This window comes from Apteryx rowi, unplaced genomic scaffold, assembly GCF_003343035.1.
Source record: "Apteryx rowi isolate R43461 unplaced genomic scaffold, aptRow1 scaffold_72, whole genome shotgun sequence".
Classification (NCBI taxonomy): domain Eukaryota; kingdom Metazoa; phylum Chordata; class Aves; order Apterygiformes; family Apterygidae; genus Apteryx; species Apteryx rowi.
In genome coordinates this window covers 937,750-950,488 of record NW_020451005.1, presented here as the reverse complement: position 1 = coordinate 950,488, position 12,739 = coordinate 937,750, and the positions used below count along the sequence as shown (strand labels likewise).

Sequence of the window (12,739 nt, the reverse complement as noted above, 5' to 3'; positions counted from 1 at the left end):
AAAAAAAAAAAAAAAAAAAGAAAAAAAGGCAAAACTGACATTTGACGAGCCAGTTTATTTGAAAAAATTTTGTTCTGAAAGTATATTAACTTACGTTTTGTAAAAAAACTCAGGGTTTCCTAGACAAAAGCATGCGTATTATCAAAGACACACATCCTGCTTCAAAGTGTTAAGGGAACGCTCCTCAAACAAGAGTGTCTCCTCCTAACTATGTGCGCAGCACAGCACAAAGCCAGGAGCTGTTCCCACTGCTCTTGCCAGTAGTGGCACTGGAGCAAACTAAGTTGGGAACTCCTGGCATRGATAAATAGGGGCTTCCCGACCCCTGTAACTTAAGTCAAAAAATAGTCCTTCCTCCAAGGTCAGCATGTCTCCTCCAGCAGCAGAACCAATGTGGCTTGGGCAGGAAAGACAAGGAGAGGACTTTAGCAAGGATCCAGTAAATGGCAACCTTAGTCATGCAAAATGACAGCAAATAGTCAAATCCTGCAATGGTCTATTTGGGGTGCATTCAAAGATGTCCAAGAACTACAAGTGCTGCAGTGAGTGCCTTGGACATGCAATGGAAATACTCCTCACTTTTTCTCTACAGATCTCTCTTGGAGAAGACTGTAGTTAAATTAATTCACATGCTGAGCACCAAGCACTCTGTAGCAAGCAGCAGCATAAGAAAACTGATAAAATTACTAAACTTAGATGTGTTTAATACCTGGCTTTCATACACCCTTTTTAGCTTCACTGTCAGACCATTTTTATCACCCTTATACAACCATATTGTAAGACATATTTGCCAGAGAAAAAGTTACGATTCTATATCCATAATAATAATACTGTGGTATTTTTGACCTCTGAGAGCTTAAACCTGGAATCACAGCACTCCACTGTTTTCTCCAAGGAATTTTGACTGCAATCAGCCCACTGTTAATTCCAGCTTCTACAACTATTTTCAAAGACAAAGTACTTACATATGTCTACAATAAAACAAAACAAAAAACATCCCAAAACCGTCTTTTAAAAGCTTACCCTGGAAATACAAATACTGAGATAATAGATTTACAATATATTTTCTTTAGTATCAATGCGTGCTCACATTTGATAGCCCTTTCCATCCCTTCAGTTTGCTCTCATGCCTACATTTAATCACATTGCTCACCAAATTGCATTGACATGTCAGTTTTTAGAGCTTCCGAATAAACTGGATCAGGAAACTCATCTGGCTCTCGCACATGCACATACTGTACACCCAAATAAATGGCAAGAACAGAGTTAGACCAGACAAGACTCCTGGGCATTGCCCAACAGTATATTTCGCCACCAAAAACAATATATTGTTAAACCACAGATGACACCCAACAGCAATCTTTAGTCAAGCCTCAGTTCAGCAAAGCACCAATGCATATATAGAAATCAAATTCAACTGGGCAGGGCACTTCAGAGCAAGTTTAGGTTCCATTAATGCTAAGTGCTTGCTGAATAAGGACAGTTTATTGAATCAGAACTTAACAATTTACTCCCTCTGCAGACAGTATGAGTACTGCATGATTATCGATATCACTGCAAAAATCTGTATGCATACTTACCTGCATAATTGCAATATACATCCCATAATATAGAAGAGGAACATTCTTATACAGTACATATTTCAGACATCAATGTCTTCCAGTCCTTATTAAAATGGACTAATCTATATTTTCAGCAGAATATTGATAATCAAAATTTCTTCTGCTTGCATATTTTAAAATCTGCTCACAAATTGGTACTATCTTCCCCTTTTCTAGAAAACAGTCAAAAGAAGGTATCATAGTGAGATTCTATATCAGCAGAAGTAATATAAAAGCTAAGAAACTATTATTAACTATTATCAGAATCAAGTATGGCAAACTGATTTCCAACAGCAAAGTCTCACAAGATTTAGTGGTACATATTGGTATAGCAGTTTCAGTAATACACAACATTACTAATCTCCACACACAAAGAAAGAAACGATCCCTTGAATAACGGCATACAGATTTTATAATGAACCTCGTATTTCCACAGATTTCAAAGATCCACTCATTTATAGAGCACATCTTACAGCAACATGAATTTTTCCCTGCCATATAACAGAAGTAGATTTATGCACATACTTTTAAGGGAAAATATGGCACCAGTAAGAGTGACATTTTTGAAAGATACATTACACAAATCTTGAATACCTATATAAAAACTTATAAAACAAAGAAGAGCACCTCAACAGAATAATGATAAACAAAGCTGTAAAAAGTACAAGGCTACTAAATACACACTGATATACTAAGGAGAACATTTAGACCTTCTGGCCTGGCATATTAATACAGACTCGTAACCTTGTCAATGAGAGATAAAGAAACACATATTTATAATTTTGATAAAACAGGAACTTCTATCAAGTGTCAGAAACTAATGAAATTATACATAAAACTAAAAAAAAGGATAACTTTTCAAATTGAAAAAAGTACAGATTTAAAGCTATGACCTGCAAAATGACAGAATTATTTGTGAAAAAAATTGCACGGTAAATTTGCGGGAAGCTAAAGGGCAGGGAACAATCTTGTCAAGCATGGGGAATATTTTAACAGTTTGTTATTTTTCCCATAAAGTCCATCAGTAAACAAACAGAGGCCAAGGTCAATCATAAATTCTAAAAATAATATTTACCAGACCTTTATCTCTCTGGCAGGTATGGTTCTGATAGGTGACTATTCTAGATAATATTTAACATAAAGTTTATTTACAAAAGTGCTTGCAATAGCCTGAAATCAGATTTTAACCAGAATCACCCATTCAAGTCAGGGAAGGTTCCATGTAAATTAAGGGTTTCCCCCACCCTTTCCTCTGGACTGGTACAAGTATGGTTTATGTTGCTGACCCTGCCTCCTCGAGAGCTGGAACACACTACTGAGTTCTGTCTGCAGATGCTGGACTGCACATCGAAAGCAAGAAGCGTCCTGATCCGTACGAACGGCTCATGAATAGGCAGGTATAAGAAACCCCTAAAAACACTATCAATGTGTTTGTTCAAAGATTTGACCATAAATCTTAAGAAGTCAATGACAATCTTTCAACTAACTTTAATACATTTAAATTAGACTCTAAAATATCACGAAACAATGTTTTGAAGACCAGTCTCCTGGTCTGAATTGTAACAATTGCAACAATATACTACTTAATAATCATGTGTAATTTATATTAAAATAGTAAATTCTTAAAATAATAATGCATGTTATAATTTTGTGACTTCATCGCACACTGCATTACACCAGCAATTCTTTGCTAAAACAAAAATACTTCATGCCTCACCTCCACAAACAGGCTAGCAAACAGAAATAACTATTTAGGAACCTGTATAACTTTATACCTTAAATTCATTTAAGACTATCCATGCTCAAAACCAACAGTTAATCACATACTTACATTTAAGCATGGAGCTAGATTCTTTTACTCTTCTAAAATCTAAGGCATACAGTTAAGTTCCACCTGGAAAAAATGGGTTTGGGGGTAATTTTGTTTATTTTTTTATTCAAATCCAGAAAAAGAAAAAGTAATATGAGAAACAATGGAGAAAAGAAAAATATCTGCCTGCTCAGCAAAAGGCACAGCACTCCTACAACCATCAAGAAAAGGACCTAAAAATGCAAAGTTTGAAAAGGTATTGAACTCAACTCTTGCTGAACCATAAGAAAATAAAAATCCTTTTCATTTTTGTCTGTCACCTGTCTGAGCAAGCAATCCTCTGCATTTGCGGTGGCCCACATTCCGCCCCCCCCCCCCGAAACACCTCTGCAAACAGAGAAATCTCTGCACATGGATATTCTTCCCAGGCCTCCCTGGGGAAGCGGATGCACCTTTTCCCAGAGGTCCTCCCCCCCCTTCGGTGCAACCCTGCAGGTGCAGACGGTCTGGGAGAGAAGAAGGTTTGGGGGAGATGCATGTTCCTCCTCACTTCAGCACAGCACCTTCAGAAAGGCAACATGCACAAAGGCTGTATTTACTTTTTTCCAGGCTTACCCACCCACACCCTGCTTTACAGGGTGTACACACGTGCACGCATGTGTGTGCATGAACATTGACCCTAAGCCTGCAGAAAGCATCTGTGGTGGGAGAGCTACATTCAGGCTCACTCCACAGAGGGCAAAGTGATCAGCCAGCTGGCCCACCTTCTCCAGCAATGGAGCTTGACTGCAGCTCTGCTCCCACTTAATGCAGAAGGAGATTTATTATTGGCCTAATACACCAGATTTCAATACCATCAAATTGCAACTACTATGAAGAAACAACAATAGGAATATCAGCCCTTTGTTCCCACCACAACTGCTGAGAAAAGTGAGTGTGTGTACATACATGAGTTGATATGGAAATTAGAGAAAATTTTTTTGCAAACGCATATTTGCAAAAAAGCTTTAGGTAAGAGCTAATGCAGCAGAAAGGTCATCCTCCTCAATTTTTACTGTTGTTTCAAGCAACCATGACATTTTGCTAGGCTATTTTGGAAATTACATAATTGGCATGATCATGAGTCTTAGGATTGCACCCTGATTCAGACGAGCAATCACCTTAATGAGATGTCTATCAATGACAACACACAATCACACACACCTTATTTTCAAGCCCACTTTGCTATTAGTTAGTTTATAAACCATTATGCCTTAGAAATGCCATTCATGGGGGGGAGGGGGGAGAGATCTATACACACAGACACACAGGTATGATTCACCCTATTAAAAATAAAACATGTAAAATCTTTCAAAGAAAAAGACATGCTCTGCATGCAGCTTAGCCTAAGAAAAAATTAAAAGGGAGTAAGGGAATGTGTTTTTGCTTAAGAGACTCTGGTTCTCAAACACTGTAAGTTGCAACATTATAAATAATAAAAAGTTACCACCAATTATCTTAAAAAGAAACACAACTGTATAAGTCAAATAAAAATGACTGAAGGAGAAAGTGTTCTAGCTGACAGCGGGTACTAGACCCAGTCAGTATGGTAGCAAGGCGTTTTAAATACCTATACTTAGTTTATGAGACACTATCAGCAAGGATAACTCATGAAAGCCCCAATTTAATAAAAACTGACACTCACAGGAAAAAAAATGAATTCTTTACAGTAATATTCTCAATATTAATTCTCAAGATGAAACATCTTCATTCCTGGCAGCACCCAATCCTTTTCACCATATAAACTGTAAACTAGAAGCAGATTAAATAAGGTACAACATTGAGTTTCAGAAAATAATGCTGCCAAAACAAGATATATGTGATATATGGAATAGAAGATGTAAAATATCCTAACTTTCTGTTGCAGATTTTGAAGGGCTAATCATGTACTTCAAAAGTTTACAAAACATCTGACTCCTGATATGATTGACTTATGTCAGGAAAAAAGCAATCGAATGAACGATGATCCGGCTTGGATGCAAAGCTTTCAGAGGTATAATCCTGACGGTCTGACGATATGAAAGACGACTTTTTAATCTCAACACCACGTTGACAGGGGATGGTTGAAACCCACTTTGGGATGTTGAGTCTGACATGGCTTTAAACTATGTTTGGCTTATTGCAACACCTTGGAACATGAACGAACTTATGTATGCTTTCCTCTGCGTTTTAGCTGGAATATGACATACGAATAAAGACAAAGTTAAAGCTGAATTTGAGACTCATTAGCAAGAATGAGCTTCTCAACGTGTGACATCCTATGTTAAGTCTTTATGACTTGCCTCATCAGTAAAGAAATTTCTGAACGGGTCTCTGCTCTCTTCAAAAAGTGATTATTTCTTTGGCAAACAGAAACACTTTTTCTTTGGGATTATTTCTATGAAAACAATCCATAGTAGCAAATACTAAGAAAACCAAATGATATTCTCTATATAATTCTACAAGCCATTTCTTACTCTTACTTAAATACATCCAAAAGAGTTTACTTTCCTTTCAAATCTGCAACGCTAAAATGACTTCTACAAAAACTTATTTTGAAATTTGTAAGGGCTTAGCACAGGTCTCCAGTTGCACCTGTTAGCACAAAGCCATTACCAAGCAAATTAACAGCAATGTTTATTTAAATAACAGGGCTGAGTCAAAGATTTGAAATGATGACACATGTCCTAATCTGAAATACAGATCAGGATGTCTGAAGTGTTGTAACCTTGCAGATCTCCATCACCTAAACAGAATTCCACACATGTGCAGCAGTAGCTCTCAGCACTAAAAATTTCAGTATTTGAAATAAGAGCTACACTCACCTGCATACCTAAAATCCATGAGCTTAGAAAACAAAGATGGAAAAGTATAGTTATACCAAGTCTTACGACACCGATTATCCATTTATTGGTTTAGAGGCAAACAGATGAAAAGAGCTACCATGAACTAGTATCAGGTCAGAAGACACTGTTTCAGCTTTATAAGAAACTGTCATTAAAAAGTATGTATTAATAACCATGCTCCTACCAATATTTCCCATTAACCACGCCTCTCGCTGTAACAGATGACAACCTCAACTCAGCGTGAGCAGTACTGACTCATGCAAGAGCTCTCACGGATAGCAGCAGCTACTTGCACAAGTAAAGTGCTCAGAACAAAGTCAGTAAAATATTGGTTCTTCATCTTTTAAGGCAAATGTGGCTCATAAACATCCAGCTACATGCCAAGTTTAGCAAGAAGGTGGGATACGGGCATTTCAAGTTGAGAAAGACATACTTCTAAAGTGCATTTTTCATAGACTGTATTTGAAATAGCACAATCAAAAGTGAAATATGGCCTGGAAAATAGTAAGGGGAATGCAGAGATATTGGTCAGGTTTCCATGTTTCCTCTATCCGTCTGAATTTAAAATGGAAATACTTAAGTCTTTTTTTTCTCCTACAAACTCTAGATAGACTATTTTCCATCCTCAAAAGCACCATTGCTTTGCTGTATGTTTTTCAATGCAGTACTATTTTTTCAGAAATTTTTTGAACCATACAAATATGGAAGCAGCTATTTTTTTCAGACACACACCCTCCTCCCCCCATTCTAAGAATAAGGTAGAAGTTGCATTCACTGAGTTATGTACCTTCCAATGAGAACAAATCTTTTGATGAGAACAAAAGACTTGGAAAAAGTAAACACAAATTCTGTTTTCGGCCATTTCACTAAGCTTTACTAAAAAAATCTTGGTGAGTCAGTTTGACACATGAAGAGGTTATGTAGGTATTATAACTCAGTCATGTTGTCAGATACACGTAATAATTTTTAATATTGATTACAAAACTAGATAGTTTATGAAAGTAAGTGTCGTATATAAAATACAAGAACAACTATTTGTTGAAGAAGTATGCACTTCCATGAATTGGACAAGACAAACAAGTTCAAATGACACTTGCACATTTCTCTTCCACCAAAAGTGAGGAGATCAGATTATCCATTTATCCCTTTCAAATTCATCAAGTTAACAGCCTTCCTCCTTCTGGAGGCATTTTTCTATATATACAAACCAAATGTTCCTACAGTTAAAATACAGAAATAATATGTTGCCACAGGCTTGTGAGGTTTAGTTTTTAAACTTAACCAGTTAAAGCCTGGTGCAAACTTTTAACCATGCATCTTACAAAAATAGATTTCTGACATTATCATTTTCTTATACTCATCTCGACATTTCATCCGAGGTACAACACATTCAAGCACCAGCTAAGAAAGAATATCCATTATTGGACACACGAGAGCAATTTTACTAAGCTCTCATTATAGGAAAAACAACATTTATAGTAGTAAGAACTCATAAACATACTAAAACTACACTATCTAATAACAATAGAATATAATATGTTCTTTTTAAATATTAAAGCGAGCACTTTGTTTTTATTAAAACCAGAAATAAAATATAGCAAGGAAGAAACCAGCAACTCTAATGACAAGAATTGAAATGCAAACATAAAGAGCTATGCATCAGCTTGAGAAATACCGTGCCAGCCCCCATTTTAATTCACTCCTTGCTTATGTAATATGAAAAAAGTAATTTGTTTGCTCACCTTGACACATTTTCTGGAATGTATTCTAGAACTGGATACCCATCATTTCTTCTGGATGCCAACTCCGAATGAGATTTCCACGTCTCCACGAGTGTACTGACTGGAGGAAATGAGCTCAAGTGCTGAAACGTCTGCTCTCTAGCAACAGGCCGCGACAAGGATATCGTGCCTTGGGCACCAATCCTGTAGTGAAATGACTGTCCACCTGAATTTACACCAACAATGGCAGAGGACGGTATACTGTTTTCTTGATAATAGCTGCCGTCATCAGGCTCCTGTTTAATTCCCACAGGCAGGCCTGGATTTGAAAAACCGCTACCTTCACAACTTCCATCAAATGAAGAAACAGGTGGTCCTAAAATCCCAGAAAGAGAATAGTAGTCTTTGTCATCCATAAAAGAAAAATATGAGCCATCTGTAAATGGAAAAGGATTTACTGTTTGATTCCCTTTAAAAGAGGCACCAGAACAGGGATGTTTAACTGATTCTTGCTTTACTGGTACTGCAAATGGGGAATCAGAATTTATTTTACTGTTTTCTCCAATACATGCACTACCGAACGAACCATCTGGTTCGGGTTTTATAAACTGAACAAGGTTCATCTGACTGTTGTTTGAGATGGCATTCTCCATTTCCTCCATTTTAGGAAAAGTGATTTCTTGAGCACCTTTCTCTTTTGTTTCTGGACTAGGAACAGTGTCTTGGCTTCTGCTAGGTCCAGCAGGTGTGCCAGAAGCAGGAAATCCTAGAGAATTGTTTACAGGGCTACAGATAGAAGATGCCACAGTGCTAACAGCTGGACTAGAACGAGTGGACCTATTATTGGCATTGGAAGGGCTGGCAATAGAGCTTCTTGAGTTCATATTCGCAGGACTGGACACAGAAGATCTCATAGTGATATTATTAGGACTTGAGACAGGAGATTTCACACTGCAATGACTGGGAGGACTAGAAATTGGTGATTTCATGCTACTTATAGGACTAGAAAGTGGAGACCCTACATTGCTAATGTGTGCAGGACTGTGCAACATGGACCCCCGGTTTTCAATGTTAGGTGAGCAGGACAAGGGAGTTCCCTGGCCAACTGGGCTGTGCACTGCAAAATTCCCAAAGTTAGCAGTAGTTGAGGACACAGAGTTAATTCCAGCAGGACTACACACTGAGGAAGTCATATTCTGAGGACTACAGCCCAAAGGACTTTTCTCTTGACACATTATAGGGCTTTTGACAATCGTGTGCATGGCACCACCGTTCATAGTGCTTCCAGAGTCCGACATCAAGGACCTCAAGGGCCTGCTGGCGCTGCGGAGGGGAGAAGAACAATGGCCATTCTCCTTGTAGAGCTTCACCAGTTGTTCCACATTCTGATATATCTTTCCTGGACTCCCTTGATGCTGCTGATCATAGGGATAATCAGCATCTCGTATCGAATCCATATATAAACCCATAGATTCAGCTACAGTTGCTGAGAGTTCCTTCGACTCTGTTTCAGTTTTGATGTCAGAGGGCAAAATACCAGGCGGATTGCTGTCTTGCTGCAGGCAAGTGAGTAGTTCAGGTTTTTCTTTGTTGTTTCCTTGAGCACTGCTGTTTGGAAAAGTGCCGGCAGCACAGCTTACATTTACAATCTCCATATAGTTACTGTCATCAGTCTGCTCTCCAGCACCTAAAGAAGAATACTCCACAGACTGAGAAACTTGACCCCACCGTCTCTCCATATCTAAGCCTTCTGGGTAGCTGTGGTATCCTTTTGTCTCCATAACTAGCAAAGACATATACAAAAAAGTAAAGTTAATAAGTGACAAAGTGCAATTTCCTAAGGAAATTTCCTAATTTCCTAAGGAAACAAGGCATATCCGTTCACTCTGTCTATTCCCCTGCCTGGCTGCTTGCCATTCCTGTTTCCCTACCCCATCAATCATTTCTGAACCATTTGTCTAATTTCAACCAAATTCAGGGAAAAGGTCTCACAGATATGATGGTCCTACAAGTTCTGAGAGAAGACTGGTCAGCATTTAGAAAATTCCCAAATTACTGTCTACCCCTACCCCGCCGAAGGAACATCTCTGCAATGCTGGCGCAAAAACTGCCCACCCTTGCTGGCTGCTCAGAACTGGCTGCAGCCCTGTGGCAGGCACCAGCGGTGCTGCAGGCTGTTCCTCATCCAAGCAGCTGCAAAGGGGCATGGAAGGGAAAAAAAAAAGAAAAAAAAAAAGGTACTAGGCAGGAAGGAACAAAGCAAACCAGAGACGTACTGAAAAGTAGGCATGTTGGTGGTACACAGGACAAAAAATCCATGGAAATCAGACACTGTTAGCTCTGCTCCTCCAAAGGACTTGCATTATCATGTTATAAAGATTGCAAAGCAAGTAAGAGAGGCTGATGTGCTAAGGGTGGGTTTTTTTTTCTTTTCTTTCTTTTTTTTTTTTTAAATCACCCAGTATAATAAAGGATGCTTTAAAAGAAAGAAGCAGTTCTAGAGGGCTAGGCTCTGACTTGCCCTTTCACAGTTATGCAAACTTACTGTACAGCCACCTGAGGAGATGAGGAAGGATGGGGTGAGTGGGGAGAGAAGCAGTACAAAAGTTGAATGGCAAGTGTTTCTGCCATGGAAAAAAGGAATGCAATTAGGTGGAGATGCAGAGGTATTAAATGGATCCATAATTCTGCAAACCTCCATGGCAGCCAGTGAGAGAAATACATGAAGGAGAGTAAACCTTGTTCCAAATAAGACCCTAAAAAAAACCCTTCTATCCAGCATGCCATTCACTCTAGGGAGGGAGCAAAATGCATGACCTAGCTTTCATTATTTTGAAAATAGTGTATAGATAATGAAACATGATCTTACTGAATTATCTTGAAGTATTATTAGCTCATAGTATTACAGCTGTAGAAACTCAAATGTAAATGCTTTTAATACTTATAATCTCAATATTATAGAAATRTTTTTCCTTTTATAACGTTAATTGTTCAATATTTAGTGTTTAATCCCTTTACTTAATACATCTTATAAAGTTTATTTTAAGCAAAACTGTAAAAAATGAAAAAAAATCCCCCAAAACTTAAAATGAATGATTTGAATGCTTCTTGCACTTAGTTAGAAAGAACTATGGCCCTATGCCTACATTCCTTTAAAGCACAAATTTTATTAGAACATCATCGTATGTATCAAATCACATTCCTCTAGCCTAAAATTTTCAGACAGAAGTGCCTCCTTTCGCATAAAGCCACTCCCAGATAATCACTTACCCCTGATTTAAGTGCTGAGCAAGGCTAATTCCTAGAGAAATCAATTGCAGCTGTGAGTGACCAGCACTTCTTAAAACCAGGAAGCTTAACAAAGGCTTAAAATTAGGATAAAAGTGAACTGCAACCCTCTGAAAAGTACCAGCAGAGCCCCTATTCCAGTTTTAGGCCTAACATTAAATTGGTGTATGGGCTTTGCCTAATCTTTTGCACAACAGTAAATTTCGAGCTTCAAGCATAAGCAACAGGTAAAGCATGCTTTAAAACTTCAGCAAATAAGAATCTGGGTCAAATGAAAAAGAAAAAAAAAAGTTACCTGGTCCTGCACTTCCAGTGAGAGAGAGGCACTGTCTGGTAAATGTATTTGAGAGGACCAGAAAAATTGGGAAGGAGATTATTGTGTGGCCTGACATAAGTTAGGTTCAAAATGACAAACATAAATTAATCAGAATGCAGCAGCAAAGCAATTTCTTAGGGGTGACAGTTTCTGTCACTTCTAAGTGACAGAAGTGTTTCAGTGGATACTAGAACTGAAATATCATCTCATGGGTTGCCGACAGCATAAGGATTTTGTTCTGTTTTTCTTTAAGCAGAACTTATTAGAACTTGACTTGACTAGCATGTTTATCCACGGTATCTACACTCCACATATTGCACAGGCATGCCTTTCTACTAAGTTCTAGTAAGTGAATTTGACCGTGGGCTAAAACATACATGGACAACAAAAGCAGAAGATGCGTTATGTATCAGAACTGAGACTGCTTGCATCTGCTGTTTTGTAGAAGGTAGCTTATATTATGAGCACACCAGTTTCCCCAACCCCTGCAAGAAGTACTTGAACAGTGGCATTTGGGACTTACATATTTCACCCCCAAACATATCAACAAACAGTCCAAGTCTCCGATCAATCAGGCATGAAACTAGTTTCACAGCAACAGTCAAATAAAAATCAAATGGTACCTCGTATCCCTGCAACTAAAAGGTCACCTAGAAACAGGAAAATCTGAACTAAATCCAGGTTTACAAAAATCTACATCAATGGCTCAAGTGACCACCCATTTCTTAATTCCTGCTGCCTGTAAATGAATCGTCTTTAACTTTCATTTGCATGCGAGCCACTGCGGCAACATAAAACAGCCCCGGAGACCAAACTTTCATCTTCAAACACGATTTCTTTTTTCTTTTTCCTTGTCTAGGTCAGTGGAGTATCACTTGCAGTAAAGGCAGTCTGATGAGGAAAGCTGCCTTCCAGACTGACACCTGCCAATCTGCCGTGCCAAGCAAAGCGCCAGTGGGGGGACCCGAGGGGGCCTCCCCCGCTCCCAGCGAGGGCCCCCCTCGGCGGCAGGGCTGCTCCTGCCGCCCGCAGCCCCCGGCTCGGGGGCTCCACGCCGCCTTGCCCCCCTCAGAGCACAGCAAACGGCGCACATGCTTGTTTCTCCATTTGCCACACGTTACGTGGAGCATCACGACAGA

At 38.8% G+C, this 12,739-nt stretch overlaps 1 protein-coding gene across 3 annotated transcripts in view; it reads right to left on the bottom strand.

The window, feature by feature from the left end:
- Positions 1 to 11,589, bottom strand: part of NR3C2 (nuclear receptor subfamily 3 group C member 2) — a 226,345-nt gene extending 214,756 nt beyond the window's left edge. For 2 of the 3 annotated variants that reach the window (XM_026087509.1, XM_026087510.1), the window contains exons 1-2: positions 11,580 to 11,589; positions 8,018 to 9,779 (exon numbers count right to left, since the gene is read on the bottom strand). In XM_026087509.1, the coding sequence (XP_025943294.1) occupies positions 8,018 to 9,777 (1,760 nt within the window). In that variant the 5' untranslated portion in view covers positions 9,778 to 9,779; positions 11,580 to 11,589. Of the gene's footprint in view, positions 1 to 8,017; positions 9,793 to 11,579 lie in introns of those variants that run through there. The other variant, XM_026087508.1, reaches the window with a different exon arrangement.
- Between the last annotated feature and the right edge of the window lie 1,150 nt (positions 11,590 to 12,739).